A 23,507-nucleotide genomic window follows, 5' to 3' on the forward strand; every position below is an offset into this window, starting at 1 on the left:
TCTATATTTATAAGAATCCTTAAGATTGGATCATACATTTGTTTACTTGCATTGCAGATTTTATTCCGAGTAAACTGGGTTTTCATGTACAGAGAATAGCTCCTGTGTTCTGTGAATTGTTGCATTATAATTGCAGGGTGCTGATGCTTAGTTACGTGTTTGATTTCCTGCAGTTTAATGTGATTAGTCATAGAATGACTGAGTTTAAGGATGGCTTGATGATTTTGGCTTGTCTATGTGCACACTTCATATTTACTATATCTGAGGCAGTATCATTCTTGTTGTTTGAGCATTGATAGTCCAAGTGGGAGACTGTAAGAATTAATGTGGACTTATCAATGTTCAATAAGGACCACAACAACTTAGCTACCTTATTTGCAGAATAAGTAATTAGACAGTGCTTGAATTATTTGAGTCCATGACCTCTTTATCTATAATCAGTACTGGATACGGTATATATTGTTGATTACTTAATTATAAAGTAATCCTAAATGTACATGAAATAGTTTGACAAAGGCCTACATCAATTAGGACTAAGAATCCTTTATGGGAGGTACCTAGTCCGTGATGCCTATAAAAGTCTTAGATCCCTGCTCTATCAATCACCACGCTATTCATAAACTTTGCCCCATAAAAGTTTGCATACAGGATTGGATAGAGGAGAAGATCTATCATGACTAATTCAAGTTGGTATACATGATTTATATTTTGTTCATCTTAATGTTATGCTTATGTTAATCTTAATTATGTTCTGTGTTCTTAGATTGAGTACAATCTTGTTTTAATTTTTACGTTTTACAGTCAATGGTCGGAGGAGACGGGCATCACCACCGAGATTATGATGTCCCAAGAAGAAGAGGATAAAGATGTGAGTAAAAGCTCCCCGTGCGAATCCTAAGGCTCGATATCGGTAATCGGGCGGCGGAGGGTGATGAAGGATGCCGTGGCCGTCACCAAGCTCGACGAGCACCACTTCTTCGCCGTCTACGACGGCCACGGCGGCTCATCGGTCTCCAACGCCTGCCGCGACCGCCTGCACCAGCTCCTCGCTCAGGAGGTCGAGCCCTGGATACGCGGCAGGGACAGTACCGGAGGGGTCGACTGGGAGAAGGCCCTGGCCTCCTGCTTCACCAAGATGGATAACGAGGTCGGCGCCGCCGCCGCGGAGATGGAGGGCTGTGTGAACACAGTGGGGTCCAGCGCAGTGGTGGCGATCATAGGAAAGGAGGAAATCGTGGTAGCGAACTCCAGCAACTCACGTGTTGTTCTGTGCCGCGACGGCGTTGCTATACCTCTGTCACGTGACCACAACCCCGACCGTCCGGACGAGAAGGCGAGAGTGGAGGCGGTGATGCGCTCAAAGCAAGCGCATAATTTAACCCTGAAATATCGTTAGTAGTATAAGCAAATAGGGATCGTTCTATCCGGGGATTGAGGGTACACTTGTAATTGTGAAACAAATAAAGAAAAGTATTATTTACAGAAATGAAATAAAGAATAAATATATACAAGTAAACACAAATAAGGGGGAATTAGGATTCTTAAAATTAAAATTAAAATAAATAAAATAAAGAAAATGTAAAAACATATATACAAGGGTGGAACGCAAGGAACAAAGATCAAAATCAATTCCATGTAATCAAATTCGATTCAAACCCTATAATTGTTCTTCCAAGTCATGAGAGAGGAGTTGATCATGTGAAACATTCGAAAGCAAATGATTTCCCATATTTTACTTTTCAATGCTAATTAACCTAAGCGAAAGCACCTAGATTAATCCTATCAAACATGCAATCAAACCCTAGAAAACTAGTCAATCATGTCATGTTTAACGCATTACACATAGAGAAAGGCTATCAACTCAAGTGTACAACTTAGTATGAATAAATTCACCTAATTGCAATCCTCTTCAATTGAATTCGATTTTTGTCCAAAACCTTTACTACTTTGATTCAAGTTTACACAAAACAAAAAGTCGATTTCATGTTCTTAAACCTAGCACCAATTACATGCAAATCCTATAAGTGTCGACCCAAATAAGATAAACATATAAAAGTTTTCTATCAAGCAAATTCAATCGAACAAACTCACATAAGCAACTTAGAATCACAATTATAGAATTCGAAAACTTTATTTAAACATAGAAATTGGGCTTAAACTTTTCCCTAAACATTATTGTTAACTAGAAACAAGTTCATACGAAATCAAACAAGGAAACCAAAAAGGTTACAAGGAAAATGAACGAATTACACCGTGAGTGGAGATGGAGATGGAGAGCTAGATGGTTGGATCTTGAATCTTGGAAGCAAGCCTTCAAGGTGGATGATGGAGGATATGATCTTCACGGCTCCTTCTTCTTCTTCCTCTCCTTGCTTGAAAATGCAGAACTTTGCAACTAGAGAATGAAGAAGGAAAATGGAAAGGAAATGGAGAGACAAAGAAGATGAGATGGATGAAGGAATTGGTATAGGAAAATGGAAAGGAAATGGAGAGACAAAGAAGATGGAATGGATGAAGGAATGTCTTTTAGAGTGAGAGGAGAAGGTGTTTATATAGGGAAGAGAAAGAAGAGTGAAATTGGAAAAGATGGAGTAAATTAGTGTGAGTAATGATGGAGAAAACATGATGATTACACCCTAAAACATGGAATGTTTTTGGGTGATGATGATGGTGGATTAGTGTGAGAAATGATGGAGAAAACATGATGATTACACCCTAAAACATGGAATGTTTTTGGGTGATGATGATGATGGATTTCCTACTCATTTACTTCAATTTTATCTCCACCGAAAGTTTAGATTCTGCCCAAGACTTCTTCATAACAAATATTCCCCCATGAATGTAGATTACTACGGTAAAATTTCAGAATGTATTGCCATGTGGTTGGGCCGGAAATGCTGCTGGACCTCTTACAGGTCCAGTTTTCCAGTTTTGCTTCTGTAGAAAATTGGGCTGATTGTTTGAAGGCCTTCCACTCATAGTTTGCTCTGGCACTCTTCATAAGAAATGATCCTTGGGCTTTCTAGAATGAATCTGGAAAGTTTCAACTCATTTGAAGTTCGGATGATTAGTCTGCCACTCCTCATTTCTTGTCTAGCTCGCTTTCTCATTGGCTCAATTTCTCCAAGACACGCTTTCTCAGGCCAAAATGCTCATTTTAGGGCCAAACAGCTCATTTCATCATTATCTACTCCAATGTACCTAAAAAATAGAAATTGAGTTAAAAATCGATTCGTTAAGGAATTAACTAAGCAAAATGTGAGGAATTAACTATTAAAATACCGCATTAAAATGCTCCTATCAGGCGGCGGGAGGGAGAGTGATAGACTGGAAAGGCTGCCGTGTGCTGGGAGTGCTGGCGACGTCGCGGTCAATCGGAGACCATTACCTGAAGCCGTACGTGATATCGGAGCCGGAGGTGACCATCAGTAAGAGGACAGGGTCGTCCGACTTTCTGGTGATAGCGAGCGACGGACTTTGGGACGTCGTATCGAATGAGTTTGCGTGTCAGGTTGTGACGAGATGTCTGGATGCACAAATTAAGTTGAAGTTTTCGGAGGGGATGAGCGGAGGTCCGGCGGAAAATGCGACGGCCTTGCTGGCGCAACTGGCACTGGCTCGAGGGAGCAAAGATAATATCACCGTCATAGTGGTTGAGCTCAAGAAGTCCATGACCGCCTGAACTTGAGGAGTGTACTACCTCTTCTAGTTTTTGTTCTCTTTTGTTTTCATATATTTGTTAGTTTTTTTTTTTTTAATCATGTATAAAAAGGTTTGTTCACTTAATGGACAGCTTTTAAGGAACTGTGAGTGAGGGATAAATGAATCTAACGGCTGAAAATAAATGCACAGTTTTAAGTTGTTATAATTTCTGGTTTTTTTATTTAATAAATTCATCAGAACCACAGTTTTACATGTGGTTAAATTGTGGTTCTGATGCAATTATCTCTTAAAATAGTCCCTCACTCGAGCAGATCTTATCTAGAGCGAGACCTCGCTTTGAAATTTCAGAGCGAGGTTAGGGTTTAGGATCACATTTCGATCACATCTCTGGATAGGATCTGGGTGTGTGTGTTTGGTGGGGTGGTAAGGCTTTGGTCTCATATATAAGAGGTCAGGAGTTCGAGCCCCATCAAGGGTGGGAATGGGGTGGGGTTTTTTTTAAAAAAAAAAAAAATATATATATATATATATATATATATATATTTGAGCACTACATTTAAGATTTAAAAATTCATTATGCTTAAATTTGAAGGTATTGTTGGTTTGATGGTTTGAGATACTTCCGGTGAAGAATTGTCTTTCTCGATAGGAAAAAAGTGTCATTGTAAAAAATTAATTTTCTATTGCGGTTTTTAGGTTTGTTCTTTTGAAATCGTGAAATACAAATTTAAAGGTGATATATATTCACAGTTTCGTGCTCATGCATCCTTAGATTATGGTTCACTTTTCAGATTAAATGAATTGAATGTTTAAGGATCAACAATGCACAGTGACTAATTATAGTTGTTATGAACATGTCAGATATGTAAATGTACAAATGAAGCACCTTTTTTTTTTTGTGCTTTACAAAAGAAAAGAAAAACAGACCTACATAGCCACATCTAAGACAACCTAAACCTAAAGAGCCAATAGAGACGCCAGTAGAGCGCTCTTTGCTAGTTGGTGCTCATTAGGATACATGTTTGTAGTTGAGGCTCCTGGTATTATCTCAGGAAGTTCTCTTGCTTTACTTTGTTATCTGGGGTTTTGGTATCATGTCCCCCCATATATCTCGTTGTTTTACTAATCAAGGCTTAAAAGCAGCCGCACCAGCCCTTAAAAAAAAAAAAAAAAAAAAAAAAACCTAAAGAGTCAAAATACATGGCATGATATGCTCTTAAAGGCAAAAATTAATGAGTCTTGATCATGGCCAAGGCTTGCTAAGGACAAAATTTACTTCCCTCCAAAGTGCTTGAATTAGATTGAAGAACAACTATGAGCCACATGTACGTTTAATATCATGAACGCATTTTAATTCTTTAAGGGCTGGAGATCTCACCATTGGGGCTGTCCATAAGGATTTTGGAGTCTCCTTTGGAATACTTTGTCAATTGCAACAAAGTTTAGGCCTTCTCTTAGGGCCAGAGCTCCTGCCACTAGCACATTTACATATACAAGGGATTTGGCATAAGCTAGAATAGAATAGCCTCTGTTGTTTAGGAGGATAAAACCAGCTGCTGCCTTCTTCTGCCCAAGTGCCCAACCACATGAACCATCAAAATTCAACTTATCAAAGTCTTGATGAGGAGGTATCATCTAATAAGCTTTTAGTAGAATCTCTTTGTAGGTTTAATACTTTTTATTGGCCATTTGATATTAAGAGGTATTGCAATAGCTGCAAAAATAATTTAATTAGGATCTCTAAATTGAGAGGTCATACAAATGCAGCAGTGCAGCACAATGTAGGCATGAGAATGGTACTTTTCATTGGCACCAGCCCCGTGAATGTGTGTTTCATAGCACGACCATTAGCATATAAGGGAGTTATTCGTAAGAGAGCAAGTTGTGACCAATATCAGACAAAGAGGTAGAGCCGTAGAGGTACGAGACACATTGCCATTGCACAAACTATATTCCATTCAAAAGACTTAGAAATGTTGCAAAGCTTACAACATCACAAGATTCACAACACAAAAAAGGAAATGACAGACATAGAAAACTGCTTTGAAGTACAAAGAAACAAAGACTTCTTGAAATAGGATGAGAAGGCACTTTTTACCCCTCAACCCCTCACACTTTAACTGTTACTCTCTCTCAAACCTGTCTATATAACTTACTGAAGTGGAGGTGAAAGAGGATGAGCACACCTTTTAAACCGTCTCTTCACTCCTTTCTTCTCCAATCTTCGAAACTTATTTTTCGACCTAATTTCATCTAAAAAGCCTAAGCAGATCCCAATCATCATAAGTAAAGTAATATTCGAAAGGAAAAAAAAGGACCTTTCTGGACTGATTTCTGTATAACTGCACAATTCTTACATTACGATCCCAGAAACTGTGTGAACCTCTCTCCTTTGCTTCATTGAGTGCTTGTGCTTTCCTTTCTCACGCTAATGAGTAGCTTGAGACCAAGACATTTGCTGCAGAAGCAGAATGGATATAGACAAACTCGAGGCTCTTTCCCGCAGGTAAAGAGTTGAGCCAGCTTGGAAAAACATAGGAATCAGTGGTCTTTGTAAGACCCCAAAGAGGACCGTACAGTTTAGATATTGTAAGCTTGAGGTTTTTGAGTGTCTTGCCAGACTTGTTGGTCACAGTTGTGGAATATCTGTAGTAAGTTACTCCCTTGGCAACCCATGAAGATGTCACCTTCTGTGCTATTGCAATTGGGCCAGAAGATGAAGCTGGAGCAGCTGGAGTAACCTTAGGTAGTGGAGCTTGTTTTGGCTGGGTTGTAACAACTGTAATAAAAGTTGTTGATCAATGATTATGTATTATGATAGAAACAAAAAGGGTTTAGTAACAACGACCATCAGAGTCAATATATACCTGGAAGAAGCTGGTTATAGCCGCTCTGACCTCCTCCTAGACGAGCCAATAAACCGATAAGAGGAGCATTGTTGTAGGTAGCAGGTTCGGTCTGCTCATAGTTGTCCCTCTGATCAGCAAAGTTGTCATAGGCATCAGGTCCACCAACAATAGCACCCGTAAGGAGATTAGGGTCACTAGCCTTCCTGCTAAACCAAGTAGCATAACCTCCCCTGCAGCTCACAAATGAAGAATCCTTCTTGATGGAAACAATTGAGGAAGCCCTGTGGTGAACTTGTTGAGGATAGTTGTTTCCATATCCAACCATGTAGCTAGTGGCTCTTGGGTTGTCTCCGAGAATGTAGTCCACCTGAGGATGTTCACAAAATCATAGAATCAAATTACATGTTTCAACAGAGCAACAGTTATTTTTATAAAATTCAGATGGTATTGCCAAGTTACCTGAGATTTTGCAAAGGATAGAAGCTCAGTAGGTGCCACATTGCCAGAAGCACACTTCAGTGTTCTCCTGGAAGATGTAAGATAGTCGGAGTAGACTGTGGCCAAGAAGGAGGCACTTGTCACAAATTGCATGTTGTTCCACCTTTGACGGAAAATGAGGCCACCAGGAGTCTTCTGCACATTGCGGCTGCCCTTTCCGAGGCATGAACACATAAAGTACTCAGCTTTCGCCGTGTACTTCTCAAAGACAGCAGCATGCTTACCAGCTTTGCCTTGCATTAAGAACTGCAGGGCAAGAAAAATAACCCAATCAGTGGGCTCCCCAATGAAAATAGACCAATAACAACATAATCAATTCCTAATGTCCTACTATCTCCATCGTCAAAAGATTGAAACATTTGAATGATAAATCTAAAACTTCGATCAAGCTAACCATGTATACGAATTAAGCTAAAACACCTAAACCTTTTTGCAACACAATTGTAAACTCAAATCGAATAGCAAGTCACAAAATGATATAGTACCTTAGCAACAAGGGTCTGAACACCAGAGTACTTGACATCCCAACCAAACTCGGTCATGGCCCAACCAGTTCCACCCATGGAGTCACCATTGTTAGCAAGGTAGTTCAAGTAGTACTCATTGTTGGAAGCCTGGTACAACCAAGCAGCGGCCCAAAGCAACTCATCCTGCACACATCGAAGACCATCAATCAGATACAATACTTGGGCCTACACTGGGTCTAAAAGTTCTGGACTCGAAGTCCAAAACGTCAAAGCAGAAATCGGCCCAGGGTCGGGCCCAAATACTTACATTGTAGCCACTGATGGATCGGTAGTACTTTTGAGCAACTGTAATGCTGCTGTCATATTTGCCCCTGTACTTGTCAGCAAAATCAAACAGCTGCAAAACAAACAAAACAAAGTAACAGTCAGATTGAAGCCAGTGGTATTTACCGTAAAACAATGAAAAAGACGGAGGGTATTATTGGAAATACAAGTTTAGGTGGGGACTCTTTGTGTGTGTGTGTACCGTACTACCACCGACAAAAGTTGCACGTGACTGAGATAATGGAGTATCACACTTTCTAGTTTCTACTCACCAGTCCCATATAAACGGTGTAGATCTGATGGTACAGTACTATCAGATCTGTACCGTCAATTGCGACAGTACCCGTGATAGACGGCGAATATGTCCCCTGCGATCCTAAATATGCGCCGTATAAGATTTAACCCATTTAAGTGTATGGGGCCCCAAAAACGACATCGTCTCAGATTTTACCCTACTGTTTTACAGAGCTTCGTAAATGTATAGCTTACTGATATTAATGCCTGCAACATGCTAACTCAAAGCGGTTGGTGCAAGGACCACACTGACAGAAACGGCAGGTCAGGCGTAACCGCCTCTTAACTACGACATGTGGCTATCATGCGCTAGACCCGCGCAGATTGTATGAAACCGGAAACGGAAAATAGCTACCGTGCGCCGATACTCTCTCTACCTACGTTTTGTTTGAGACACTTTTTTCTAAAAGCACTCTTTCACAGAGCTAGCGGCCCACAGAAATAACAGTTACGCGTTTGGAAACAAGAGAAGCACTTTCTCATGAAACAGTAACGTTGATAGCTGCGGAGGGAGTGAGACGAACCTGGTACGCATGCTGTAAGAGCTCGCGGGAGTAGGCGGGGTTGGTGCGGTGGAACACAATGGAGGCGGCGGCCATGGCGGCGGCGGTTTCTCCGGCGAGATCCGACCCGGGGTTACTCGGGCTGATCTTGTAAGCGTGGCGGTCGGTGGTCATGTCCTCCGGCCTCTGCCAGCAGTAGTGGTCACTGTTCCCATCTCCGACCTGTGAACACCGACCAAAACATCATCAATAAACAATCATATATTACTTTTGGCAATTTGGGTTTTGTTCCGTTTATATGATTAAGTAAAAGAAATCCCCTTTTAGAAAAGAAAACAGGTTAGTCAATAAAGAATTGAAAGTTGGGGTTCCTTTTCAAAGTGATGCTAACAGCTGAAGCTTTAAAGTGACGGAAAGGGTTGATAGAAAAATGGTTCTGTTTAGAGTTGAAAAACTTGAACGGAAAGCTACCTCTCCATAGAGAACGTTGGGTTCTGGGTGAGCTTTAATGAAGTAGTCAGTGCCCCACTTGACAGCGTCCATGGCATGCCCAAGTTCACCGCTTGAAGCCATTTGCTTTCCGTACTCTATTATACTCCAGGACATCATAGTAACAGTGAACGCCATGGGAAGCCCAAATTTCACATTGTCCCCTGCGTCATAGTAACCCCCAACAAGATCCACCTACAAAATTCAGACCATTTAGGACCAATTTACAACCACCAAAATCAATCTAAAAGTAAATATTATGAAGTGGAGAACAGTAAATAATCTTGACAGTAAAATAGTGCAGAAATGACTAGCTCACCCCGCTGGCCTTGCCATCATACAAGCCGGAGTTGGATCTCCAAGTGACCCTTTGGTTACGGGGAAGGACACCAGATCTCTGAGCTTCAAAGAAGAGAATGCTCTTGCTGAGAGCTGCGCCATAGTCATGACCAGCCAGAGCCAGAGGAAAGCAGAGAAGCAGAAACAGAGGAGCCATGGAAATGAGTCTCACAAATGTCTCCATACCAATAATAAACACCGGTCTATACTATACTGGCAATGTTGGATGGTTTATCAGCTAAAATTTCTGATAAATCCACCAGAAGAGAGAGAGAAAGGTGAGACCTTTGAGGAGTGGAGGAGGATTGGGGATTTGGGAGAGGGGGAGGAGCTCAAGGCCCCTCTATATATTGTTGGAGGGAGGAGAAAAAAAAAAGAAAAAAAAAAGCCCATGGACAAAAAGGAAAATGCGGAAATATTTATTTTATTTTATTTTTCATAGCTTGAATTTCTGTTTTCGAGGGCTGAAAACAAGTTGAGGAAAAAGAACAGAGTCATGTGGGTGTTCCCGGCTCTTTACTGGCAAGGTCGGTGTGTATTTATTATGGTACTCTGTATGGACTGGGAAAAAAAATTACCGACCCTCGGAGAAAAAATGTCCAGATTTAATTTAAATAACGTTTGAATTGAGAATTACCAAAATAAGAAAGGGTGGAGGAAGCTGCGGGAGTAAGAGTCAAAAGCTTTCAGTTTCTGTCCTCCCCCAGTTGGAATGACGATTGTGCCCCTGGTGAAGGTGTGACAGCACACAAATCGGAAGTGTGATTTGCATGTGGCGGGGTCAGCGTGAGATTTAACATTAGTTACTGCGTGGCTGTGTGGGATTGGGTGTTGCTTGGGAGTTTGAAAACTGGTTGACCAATTTTAATCCGGATAAAAAATTGTGTTCGTCGTTCGATGCATGGGGCAAATGCAAGGTTAACTGATTTGATTTACCACCAGACGCTTTATTGTCTTTGGTCTTTGTTGTTAATGTTTAGAACTTTCCTTACCTCGGATTGTACGTTATAATCGGCCACTTGGATCATTTTCTGTTAAAGGTCTAAAGTTGCCATGATCATTAGGGTTCATATTGAGTGACGAGTTCATGCATTTTTTTGGGATGATGAAAAAAATTTAACGACTCTTTCTTTCAAGCATTTTGATTTATTCTATTGAGCACTTGATTTCTGTTTTATGATGAATTTTACCATACACAAAGAAAGTCGTGCAATATATGGATGGCAGGAAACAATGTTAAAGGGTTTGTTGACACTAAAAATTTAATGAAAATAAATTCATTAAATAATTCAGTCAACACTTGAAATTATTATCGAACAAACTTAGTCGGTATGTGGGTTCCATAAAATATGCACGTGGCATGTGAGTAAGCAAAATCAAGCAGACTCAAATAATGACATTTGGCGACACGTACATGAAAAGTCTGACGGCAATAAATGAATTTGTTCCAACTAAATCAATTGATATTAAAGTAAATCAATTAAATTAAATCAATTGATTCCGAACAAAATCGAGCATTAAATGTCGTCTGCTGATTAGATGTCAATTTATTTAAATTAATAATTAGGATGAAAATCAATCATCAAATTAATTGGCTAAATTTCTTAATAGTCATGATTAAATCGATTAATTAAAGATAATTGATTTGATTATGCTGTTAATAATTAAAATCAGTCATCAAATTAATTGCAAATTAAGATCAAGCATCAACCCCTTATGGTTTGCTATGTAGCAAACACTTAACGTTGTGATGGACGGCGTGTACCATTCTTGGGTCGAGTTTCAAACTTGGGGTACCAAAGTGATAGTTTTGCGTAGTCGGGTACTGAAGTTAGGAGTCGGTCTTAATTCGGGTACTGTTTGAAATATTTTCTCCCAATAAAATGACGATTTTATTTTCAATATTTAGGGCCTATAATGGTGGGTCTGGCGTGGTTTAGCAATTTAATTAAATACATAAACAATGTCAACGACTGAATTAAGCATGACCGACACATTAGAAGTTGGCCTAGCTAGTTTGCCATCTATCGAGATATAATCTACCCCAACTTTCTCCCTAAATAATGCAACTCGATCGATCGATGTAAGGTGGATCCAATTTGGTAAGCCACATTTTTAATGAAGAAAAAAACACATAGATACACAGATTGACCACGTTTGCTGTCCTAAGTTTTGTAGCATTTACTGAAACTTGAAATGCGAGGGATTAAGATTGTGAATGTTCTGCTGGCAATCCATGTGGAGGAGTTGTATTATCAAAGACATTCCAGAAAAGACCCATAGTTGCAGAAGATCAATCTCTCCAATATTTTACTACCGCTTCATCAATTTGGGCATTAACTTCTTGCTGTTCATGCATGCAGAAAATCTTTAGCGGTCAGGTTGGCTATATATCCTTGGTTATTGTTGAATATGAACATCGTTTCAAACTCACTACAATAATATCATTGTTTGTTCATCACTTCTCTGTCAGGTTAAATCACGTGTACAAAATGTTTCGCTTCTTCGAAAAATTGTTAGTTTATTGACTATGCTTCTTAGAAAAATGCAAGTTAAGGATTTTTCATTTTAAATTAGCTTCAACAATAAATGTGGCGTATGAATAATATCATTAATATAACATCAACTTTCCGATGGAGGATCCGAGTCCTTTCGAGGAAGGAAGCAAAACACTGGAAAATGAGTTGTTTAGCAGGAGAAATAGATATCTCTCATGAATTAGAAATGGAGGTGTGTGAAGGTGGGCTTCAAGATTATTGTATTGTACGTGTCATGGTTGTCAGGTAGGAGGGGTAAACAGAGGTGAAAGTATTGTCTTACTCGAATAATCTCAATAGATTAAAATCTGGTTGTACTAGTAGATTTTACGATAAATAATTTAAGTCGTCACAAAAAAGAAGGCCCAAACACTTCAAAAATGAGTTGTTTAGCTGGTGAGGTCGATACACTGTTTAGGTGCAAGTCTGGAAACAGATTTACGTTAATGAGAATCTTTCTATTGTGTAAATGTAGAGGTAACGATTCTCACTCGAATAATCTTATTAGATTAATAGTACTTTTCAAATAACAAAAATAACGTGTCAATTACATACTGACTTTTTATCAAATATACCTCAATAACTCAAAATAATCGAGTAGAATGTGATATAACAATAATGTTCACGTTATCATTAATTGACTAAAAGAATTATGCTCAGTCACTCTTAGATGTAAATTTAATGATGAAAATAATTATTTTTAGTAGAGTTGTTTTATTTTTCACCTTTAAATTTACATCCAAAGATAGTAGAACATGATTTATTTGAACATTTATCGAATAGATGAACACCATCAAGTGATATTATGTCTATAACTGAAAGCAATTGACTTTCAAGTCTTTAATTAGAAACAAACAATAGCTATTTACACGAAGTTTAACTTCTTCTCACAGTCACAATCAGTCATATTGCACCTATAATATTGACTTCACCGCTCATGACTCATGAATTGAAACTTTATAAATTACAAGCTTAAGAACCCTATAGCATTCAAAGTCAAATAGCATTGCGCTATAATATTTGTCTAAGAACCATACTCACCATGAAAAACCCTAATAGAATGAAGTGGGGCATAAACGTAAAAACTGCGCGGAGGGCACGGACATGGAAGCTGGCGGCGTGGTTACACTTACACCTGGTTCGTGTAAGTGTGAAACACACAACATCAAAGAAGATTTGACCTGAAACCAGGATTCGAATACCCGACAACCCACACTCAGCTCCATTTAATGATTTAATTTTCTCCTCTCTGGAATTTCAATTTTAATAAGAAAACCTAATTTCCAGAAAAACCTAACAAAGTCCACCGACAGTACCCGGTAAAATCCCAGAAATTTATGTTTGTGGTGTTAAAAAGACTCCGCATGTGGCAGTGGCATTATGCCGTAATATATTCTTAAAACGACGGCCACTTTGTTTTTACCAATTTTTCTATAAAAATTGGGAAAGACAAAAAAGACGTGGTCAATAAAGAGAGGTCCCATTATCCGATGTCAGATTGCGCTTTATTCCCAACCGCAATCAACGGTCTAACCCGAAAAAGCGATCCATTTTATTTTTCGGTCTCTGCTTTTTACTTTTCCGAAAGCAGCTTCAGAAATAAGGAAGCCACAAAACGACACGTCGACGGGACAAAGCGGCAGAGCCCCTCCGCGATTACGGGCTGGCGCCGGTTTTGTAACGGCCACGGTAGAACCCACCCTAAGAGCGGTGATTTGTTTAAGTACGGCGGCCCCAGAATCAATGCCCTGCACCTAGAACGACCCAACCCTGCTCAGGGAAGGTTTCCACTAGAAAGCGTGGGAACATCTGTAATTAAGGGTTCTGATAAGTGATAATGGCTTCACCAAAAGGGAAGCTTCTTGGTTTTCATGGAGTGTAATTAGGGCATACGTACAGTCCCCTTGATATAAGGCAGTTTGTCCTCTCATTAGCTAGCTTTAGGGTTTAAGTGGGTTAGGTTTTTCTGCTTTTGGACACACCCACTAGGGTGTCTTTGCACAGTTTGAATTGTAGGACACTTCACAGTTCACACTGCGCTATGACTGTGTGAAGTGGTTTGGGGCCAATGAAGCATTCAAATTCAAAGGTATCTATAGCTCGACTAACCAACCAAATTTAAATGCTTTAAAAGTCAAGCTCTTGGGTTAGATAGAGTTTAATGGGTTTGTGGTAAGTCTGCTTAGTTTGTTAGATTGATTAGCACTTTTAGGTTGGCAATTTAAACATGGTGGATGCTACCAAACAAAAAATTGAATGAATTATTAACAAGGGTTTGTACAATCCATTACCAGAGTGGATTATAATCATTTATTTGCATGGTGCATGTAAATAATTATTAGAAAAACAAAAAATATCATGAAGAAAATAATAATTGTAGTGCTTGAAATTTGAGGGAATTGTGAAGATAACATGTGCTGATAGACAATAATGTTTGATATCTGTGATTCAATTAACAAGGGTTTGTACAATCCATTACCAGAGTGGATTATAATCATTTATTTGCATGGTGCATGTAAATAATTATTAAAAAACAAAAAATATCATGAAGAAAATAATAATTGTAGTGCTTGAAATTTGAGGGAATTGTGAAGATAACATGTGCTGATAGACAATAATGTTTGATATCTGTGATTCAAGGTCTATGTCTTGCAGCTAGACCTGAAGGGCCAAACACGCCCATTTGGCATTGAAATTATCTAGAGCAATATGCTAAACTTTCACACCAAGAAAAAGGATCATATATATATATATATATATATATATATAATCTTGCTCAGGTGCGGATATCCGCACCTCAGCAAAAACGTACGGATTTTGTGTTTTTCCCCACTTTTCGATCACACATTCACATCTTAACCGTTCAGTTTTTAGGTCATAATGTATAGATCACCTCTGCAAAATTTCAGCCAATTTGGTGATCGTTAAGGTATCCAAAACTGCAATTTACACGAACGAACCAAATCTGTCGAACCGGAACCGTTCGTATATATTGTTGTAATTTGCAGTTTTGAATTCCTTAATGATCACCAAATTGGCTGAAATTTTGCAGAGGTGATCTATACATTAGGACCTAAAAACTGAACGGTTAAGATGTGAGTGTGTGATCGAAAAGTGGGGAAAAACACAAAATCCGTACGGATCGAAAAACTGCGGACGTCCGCAGTGGAGAACCGCTGTATGTATATATATATATATATATATATATATATATATGTCCTATGCATAGCAGAGTTCCGCTTTGAAATTACTGAGTGAACTTGAAGTTTTGGGTCACTTTTAGGTCGCATATCCTCATCTCGACTGTTCAGTTTTTCGGTACCAGTGTATAGATCATCTCTATAAATTTTCAGCCAAATTGATGATCGTTAAGGTATCTAACTTGCTTAAACCAATCGACGAACTAAATCTGGCAAACCTGAACCGTACTAGCTTTAAGACAGTTATCAATGCCTTAATGGTCATCAATTTGGCTGAAAATTTGCAGATATGATCTATACACTAGTACCTAAAAACTGAACGGTCGAGATGTGGATATGCGACCTAAAAGCGACGAAAAACTTGAAGTTCACTCTGTAATTTCAAAGCGGAACTCCACACTTGATAAAATCTAATATATATATATATATATATATATATATATATATATATATATAATGTGAAAGGAACAAAGCAGTTAAGCAGAGGCTAAATGAAAATTTGGGAATGCTTTTGGTACGTAGCTAGGTACTAATTCAAGGGTACGGCTACTGTTATGGAATAACGTAGGCGCCAAAGTTTGCACTATAGATTAATTAAGCTCATCTTGAAGAGGACAACTTCAAAAGCAATCTTTCAAGTACCTAGCTCTATTATTTTCTTCAGTGATTATACAGACGTGGAAATTCGAAACTGACCATCAAAATAAAAGCAAAAGGTTAACATGCATTTGATTGATTTTTTACCAATATAAAAGTAACAATTTCTATCATTAAATTACACGCCTTAAAAGAAAGTAGAAAAATCTCTTTTGCGGACGTCTTCTCTATAGTAACCACTGTGAAAGAAAAATGAAACGCTAAATTGTAAAAATTTGCCGGGTATTCTCTCGGTCACTGCTGTAACTACAAGCTCAACGGCCCTAATTCGTTTCTCAATAGATTGTGTTAGTTAAGATTTGGCTGTGACATGATACGTACTCTGAACTTCTGAAGATATAGATCCATCATATATATATGCCAGGGGCCACCATGCTAGCTGAAGGATCTTTATTGATTACCATCTTTTATAATTGGTTTGGTTGTTGGCTCTGAAACTCCTCTGCTTGGTTGTTTGGGGTTCACAATTACCATCCTCCATTGAAAGGTCCTCCTCATTACATCAAAAGCCAGTGGTAGTTTGGATTGTGTTTCATATCTGGTAATTGCTTCTCTGCCGAACCAAATCAAATTGAAATTCATCCAATTTCATTCTTATACATTGCAAGTCCTCCACCTCCATAGGTTTCAGATAATGCACCGACCTGCTCTACTATTAGGTAAAGATGAGCATTTATATATATAATTTCATTTCATAAATTGTTTTTTCTGTCGTTTTGAGAATTTTTAATTAAACCTACTTAATTTGTGTACGTACTTCTTTTAGTCGAGAAATTAATATAAGTTTATCCCCAATTAAATAGTGTGTACAAGTTGATGTGAAAATCAATTTATATGAAGATGGGTGATGAAGAGTGTGTCCAAAAAGCACTGACCAAAATGTTTCATTTCAATTTCTTGTTTTTTCTTCTTTGATGGATGATTGACTTTCTATTTCTCAAAGTTTTCCGAATCAAAAATCCTTCCTTTTCTTCCCCGGATGTATAACCCCGTGTTTTTTTTTTTTTCGCTTTGTCCAACATACAACTCTATTTAATTAGAAAGGTGAAGCGAAGACGCAGCTAAACCTTGGAAATTAACGACATAGGAATGACTAAGATTCAACTAAGTACAAGCAATTAATACTAGGTCAATGCATTTCATGAGTTCTCATTTTCTAAGTAAGTACCCTCAATTCTTTTACTTATGATAACCGTAAAAATGATTTTGTACGTAGGAGGTTTATTCGTCTACGTAATCATATGATCCATGATAAAAAACAAAAAATTCCAAGCAAATTTTCTTATGAGATATAAGAATTAAAAGCAGAACAAAGAGCATTTAATCATTTTGAATATGGGCAATGATATAGGGCCTCAATGAGGCCTAAGATTTGTGGCCTCAAATCCTAAGTGTCATGCCATGTAAGTAAATAAAAACTTATTTTCAATTCCATATAATATATCTTGCCACATCATACTATTTCAACACCAACTTTACCCTTTTACATTTCCTTTTAGATGTTAGGAGGTGAATCAATTACATTAATGAATTTAATTAGGTGAAAAAAAAATATCAGCTATTAATTATATATTAATTTAAGGGATATGTTTACAGATTCTTTGATCAATATTTTTCTTCATTTAATTAAATTTTTTCCTTTAATTTTTCTTCCCAAATGGCATTAATATATTGAATTATGTGTCAAGAAATAGACGTTAACTTTTCTTTCCAAACATTGATTAATTTCATCAACAAAAATATAGCATTAGTAAATTGAATTTGAGAAATACTTATGTCTAAATTAAGAGGTAAGAAAAAATTACACGTTAGCAACCATTAATTAACATCTACAATCTAAATATAAGGGAAAGACAAACAAAAAATAATAAATTCATATCTAACTTTTAAACCCTAGCTACGTAAAGAGAAAACAATGAACAAAAGAATAAATACAATTATATGAATATGTATTTTTCACATTATATTTTCAAAATTTGCAGGAACCCAACAAAGGTTGAATTCATATACATGTGTTATACAAATCTGTTAATCAAATGTACGTGCAAATCTATTGACTAAATTTCATGAAATTTTTTCTACTCTTGATTGAAGAAAAAAAAAATTGTTATTTAAATCTAAGCATGAGTGTAATGAAAAAGAAATGAAAGAAAGCCTTTTTTTTTTTAGAAGAAAGCCAAAATAATTTTTGAGGTAGAAAATCAAAATAATTTAGAGTCATTAGATTTTGGAAGGATAAGATGGTCTTTTTCTCAAAAATTACGTGGCATGATTTGACAAATAGGTGATTTGTGTAGATGACATGACATGACACCTAAGATTGAGGCCACAAATCTTAGGCCTCATTGAGGCCACAAATCATTTTCCTTTGAGTATACATGTATGCGAAAACACACTTTATAGCGTATATGGCCACGATAGAGACCAATATCATTCACGCTTTTGATGCAAACACTAGTCACGCCTCCTAATTCCCATGATTGTGGACATTGCATTATAATATCAACTATGTCCCTATCTATAAGCTAGCTTTGCATATATGTAATATCCGCATGCATTAAATTCACAGAAGTACCGTTTGCCTTTAACGCGTGCTCTTCATTTCTATCATAACCATTTGAACACTTTACTGAGTTTGGAGACCCAACCATGACTAAATCAAAAGTTCAAAACAAACAATCCTTGGATGGAATTGGAGGAGATGAATTTGCATATACGGTCCCAGACCACACGTGCATTTCAAACTGACCATAGCTAGGAGTTGTTAGAGAAATATATGCATGGCCCTTTCAAGATCTTATACGATATGTCGTCATATGTGCATGTTTCCCACTGAAAATGATAGATGATGAAACCTTTAATGTAACGAGAGGGACCCTTTTACTTGTCATTTTAACGGTCAGTTATTCATACCCGGCCGAATCATGCTTAATTACTCGTACACACTAGTATACCCCCAAAATAGCGGGTACCCAAACCCACCGGAATTTTAATTTGTCTTGGCTGAGTCGTAGGGTAATTACTGAAGCATTTGAACTTGTTAGAAATAAGACTCTTATAATGAGTTAGAATCGAGTAATAAGGAAACACCATCATACTGGTTGAGGAAATGTAATTTTAAATTTGTTTTATATCATGTAACTGTGCATGAGCGTATGAATAGTGTCAAATATTACGAATTAAACTAAGAACACTACTGATGACATACACCACTATCTGGAAACATTATTTTGTTCAATATAATTAAAGCTCAATTGTCAGCTTAAGGGAAGAAAACAAAAAACAGTACTCTGCTTAGTTAGATAATCAAATTCTACGAGTTGATTTGTAATGGATTATTAGAGTACATGCACTGAGCGCAAATCAAGGCGTATTCAAAAATTTCCAGAAGCATAGAATTAAACTAAAAGTTGTCAAAACACTGTGAGCTAATCACGCAAGAACATTGAGGGGGTTGTGGCCCTTTGACTCCCACAGCATATATATATATAGATAATAGATGAATTTGATTTTCTATTTCAAAACTAACCAATTTGCAAAATTATATATACAGGGAAAAATGTTGGTATCCCCACTACTCACCCATTTTGTTGTTGTGATATTATTGGCTCCTTTGATCATGGCATAATAAGATTTGATTGATATGCTTTACGTATAATAAGATTTGATACGCTTTACTTTTTTAACTTTTGGTTGATGGATTATGTTTAAGAGGACATTATAGTGTACGTGGGATTTCAAATCGAAGTTCATTCCATCCATGGAACTTCAAATTACTTTAGTGATACAACACTAAGGGGGGTGTATTGTATATGGAATTAGTGGAACTTTTAAAGAAATCTATGGAATTTAGAAGTCTAGGTGTATTCAATATAGACTTTTAACAATCCATGAAAGTCTTGTGGTATTCAATTATAATTTTTAAAGACTTCATGAATTCCACCAAAATCTAGGGGTATTCAATTATGACTTTTAAAAATGAATAAAAGTACAGAGGTATTCAAAATATCATTCATACTTATGGAATTAGAAAATCATGGATAATCATGGACTTTGTAGTGTTAACTATACATACCAAATTCCAATAATTTTCCAGCCTCTAGACCAAAGATTTCAAAAAGTCTATCAAAATTTCCTCTTAAAAAAAAAAAAAAAAGTCTATCAAATTCTTCTCTCTAAGCACAAAGAAGTTTGTCCTTTATCATCTCTCTTTCTTAATTTTTGTCTTTATTCTAATCTTTTATCATATCAACCTTTTTTTGATACCCAACATGTTCATTGTAGTTGTTGAATGTGATTTTTGTTTTTTTTTTTTCCAGTTGTGATACTTCGAACCTTAATAGCAATAAAATGATTTATGAAACCCTAAAACTCAAATATTGTGGTCTACACCAAAGACCTTGAACCATACTAAATTTTATCTCATTAATTAATTATTCTCATTAATTTGAATTTATATTATGGTTCAAAAAAAGGTTGAACAATTGAATTTCGATTGATTGATTATAGATTAAGACATTGACCAATATTGCTACAATATTTGTTAATCGGCGAAAACAAAATTGATGAGAATAATTAACATAAACATCAAGTGATCTATATTGTATATTTATGTTGTTGGGAGATTAGGAATGAGAACAAACTCACTAGACAGACTAACAATCATTTATTTGAGTCAATTTCTATTATAAGATACTTGAGCATTGAAGAGACAACGAGTTATTATTTTGTTTTGTGTTTGGGCTGCATTTATTTTATTTTTTTTGTCTTTTGTTTTTGTTTTTTTTTATATATTTTGTACATCCTAGGAAATCTGTAGAAGTCATTCATAATAAAGTATGTAGATTTTCATAATCGATAAAAGTCTGTTGCTAAAATCAATGGTTTTAAGAAATCCATAACAGTCTATCAACTTTCTAAAGAGTCTGTGGACTTTTCAAAAAGTCTGTCATTTAAAAAAAGTCTGTACAAATCCAAATACAATACACCCCCCTAAATTGACCTTTTGCTTATGATAAGAGTGTGACTCTTGCTGTGTTTCTTTTCCTATTCATATTTCAAAAAGTACCTTACAATTAGAAAAATAAGTTATTTTGTAGGAGTTAATTTTATAGTCAATTTTGTTAAAATTTTTTAATCAAAAACTTAAAAAATATCATCAGAGATGATCAGTGACACAATATATTAACATAAACTTTTACATTTACACTTTATTATTATTTGCAATTGCTTCATTGTTACATTGACAAGTGACAAGTGACTAAACCTAGATGTAGTTAAGATCTTGTCGCTGTCTAACCCTTTGAAGTTATTAAATAATTTCTCGTTGAAGGAGAAACGATGTTTTTATTTTTACATCTATTTATTTATTTATTTTTTACATCATCACTGTCATTGTTCTTGTCTTATAATTGTTGTTATCGGACAGTATTGTATATTATATTGTGTTGTCAAGTAGATTTGCTTGATTAACGAACTCTTGATTAAAAATTAGAGATCCATAATTTTTCGCCCCACGACAATAAGAAAAACGAATTTAATGCATGTATCAATAAGGTATTATTATATTATTCCCCAACCAATCATTTATACTCGATTGATGTCATAATTCTAACATGCACGTCCTTTTCACATTGTCAAAACTAACGTTACATTAATGTAAAATGCATGTTCATGTCTCTTTCAAATGATAATGATATTCCCTAATTACAAAATTATTATAATTAAGCTGTTCAGACCAATAATGGCATGGTTATGCTTGAGGGCAATGTTCAATGTCATCGGCAATTCTCAAAATGTTACCCTATTAATTGGAACATCATACAACTTTTTGAGGACGTAAATAATGACTTTTGATGCCATCTTTATCTTAATAAAAAAATTAATTATATCACTATCGTCAACAGTAATTAAGAAGTCACTTGTCTTAATCAAAAGTTAGTCACCACGGTAATAGTAACCAAGATGTCAAATTATCACTTAGCAAGCCATGCAATTACTTGATATAGTTATTTAAAACTGAATAGTTAGTCATCAATTCTTATTTTTATTTTATCAATAATACAAGTTTATTGATATTTTAAAGTCTTTAATAGTAATGGATGTTCACAGTTCACCGTTATATTGACAACAATAACTCAAACTCCTCCTCCCCATTTTGCTTTGTTCCTACTAAAAGAATATGGATGTTCCACTCATTAGCACTACAAGGGAGCAATCTTCTTTGGTTTTCATTTCTCATGAAAATATGAGACACTTTTGCAATTGGGAAGATAAAACAATCGAAAAAAAAAAAGCAGAGTTCTACATAAAAATCGAAAAATGAACATGAAAGGCCGACATCCGAATCCGGCCGATAATATAGTCCTTACGTCCCCACTAAACTGCAATGGATTTGATGGCCCCAATCTTCCTTTTGTGACTTATTATCTGCAACTTGCCGGGATACGTCTTCGTCTGCAGGTTTTATATATTTCGAATTCCTTTCTTCTCCAACTGCCTGCACCCAAACAAGTCATTTTTAAAAACAAGATTACCGCTTTTAGTTGGGGGCCTGGGGCTATGTATAATATATATGAATAGCCAACGGCCAAAAGAAAACCATGTAGTTGTATATGTGAGTTGAATAGTATCTTGGTTTGGGAGATTTGAATTGGACTGTTATTATAAAAAAATAAAATAAAATAAAAAAACTGGATTTGATTGTCAATGTATTTCCTGGTATTCGGTACAAGATCATATGTGATTAGATTAGATTACATTTATATTCATTTCTATCGTGATAGTAAGGGTCCAAACCATTGAGTAATTAGGTTAATCCCTTCCGTTGTTGTTATGGTCTACTTTGTGGACGGAAGATGAGAACTCATAGGTATTGACAACTCATCAATTTACTCTGCCATCTTTCTCTTCTAGTCATAAAAGAATGAAATAAATGATAAATGATGCTTTATTTATTTAAGCAAACACAAGTCTGAAACTTTATTTAGAAATAACTCAATTGACACAAATTAGGGACGAAAAAAACTATGTAATACTTTATAATACTAAACAACAATATCATCCTATAAAGTGAGAGCATTGAAAAAGTCTGCAACATAATGTTGTGATTTTGTATCAATGGATTAGTATTTGTTACAAGAAGTTGATATACTATTATACTGATTAGTTTATCGATAATGTATCTATAATTCTATACAACAATGGTGACTACGACACCCTACAATGAGCATGCAATACTTTACATTCTTGAGGAACACAATGATCACAACTTCACAAGATGCCCGCACAGAACCCATGTGAAAGCTAAACTCCATAATAGAAAGGTTTTGCCCTAGTCCATAGGTCTGAATGTCTGATACTCTGATTACAGAGCAAGTCAAAATACGTCGTCGGCAGACTTCAACTGTAAAATAATAATATTTTTGACTTTTTACCACCCACAAGTAGACAAAATGAGGACGAGAATACGATAGCAAATGTTATGTTCGCGAATCTCAGCCGTCAATCCGCCTCCGCCAGTCACGTACGACGCCGATTCCCTGCGCGTTGATTCCGCTCCGCCCTCCACGTGGACCCTTCCAGAGGGGACAACTCACTCTCCCTCATGTGAGAGCTCGTGCGACGATGGGGCCCGCCACGTGGTGTCTAACATCCCATATCGGGTAGAACTAGAAGCCCCTCCACG

At 36.6% G+C, this 23,507-nt stretch overlaps 2 protein-coding genes across 2 annotated transcripts; one reads left to right on the forward strand and one right to left on the reverse strand.

Moving 5' to 3' along the window:
- LOC112177428 (probable protein phosphatase 2C 8) lies at positions 1-3,682 on the forward strand. The gene is given in 2 exon segments (XM_040511333.1): positions 1-1,384; positions 3,305-3,682. Coding segments are annotated over 2 exon segments (924 nt in total). The 5' UTR covers positions 1-838.
- Positions 3,683-5,584: 1,902 nt separating this feature from the next.
- On the reverse strand, positions 5,585-9,610 carry LOC112178645 (endoglucanase 6). The gene is made up of 8 exons (XM_024316814.2): positions 9,407-9,610; positions 9,070-9,282; positions 8,620-8,820; positions 7,785-7,874; positions 7,496-7,660; positions 6,972-7,256; positions 6,531-6,879; positions 5,585-6,442 (listed from the first exon to the last, which is right to left on the reverse strand). Exons 1-8 carry the CDS (start codon positions 9,608-9,610, stop codon positions 6,087-6,089), a joined length of 1,863 nt encoding a protein of 620 aa, XP_024172582.1. The 3' UTR covers positions 5,585-6,086.
- Between the last annotated feature and the right edge of the window lie 13,897 nt (positions 9,611-23,507).

The sequence above is a fragment of the Rosa chinensis genome, chromosome 7, assembly GCF_002994745.2.
Source record: "Rosa chinensis cultivar Old Blush chromosome 7, RchiOBHm-V2, whole genome shotgun sequence".
Classification (NCBI taxonomy): domain Eukaryota; kingdom Viridiplantae; phylum Streptophyta; class Magnoliopsida; order Rosales; family Rosaceae; genus Rosa; species Rosa chinensis.

What these genes read in the sequence shown, in the direction of transcription:
- LOC112178645 (XM_024316814.2), bottom strand. Translation starts at nt 9,610, where the DNA reads ATGGAGACATTTGTGAGACTCATTTCCATGGCTCCTCTGTTTCTGCTT. An exon ending in TCTTACAGCATGCGTACCAG is followed by an intron (nt 7,875 to 8,619) that starts GTTCGTCTCACT and finishes TTTGTTTTGCAG; the next exon opens with CTGTTTGATTTTGCTGACAA. An exon ending in GATCCATCAGTGGCTACAAT is followed by an intron (nt 7,661 to 7,784) that starts GTAAGTATTTGG and finishes CGATGTGTGCAG; the next exon opens with GATGAGTTGCTTTGGGCCGC.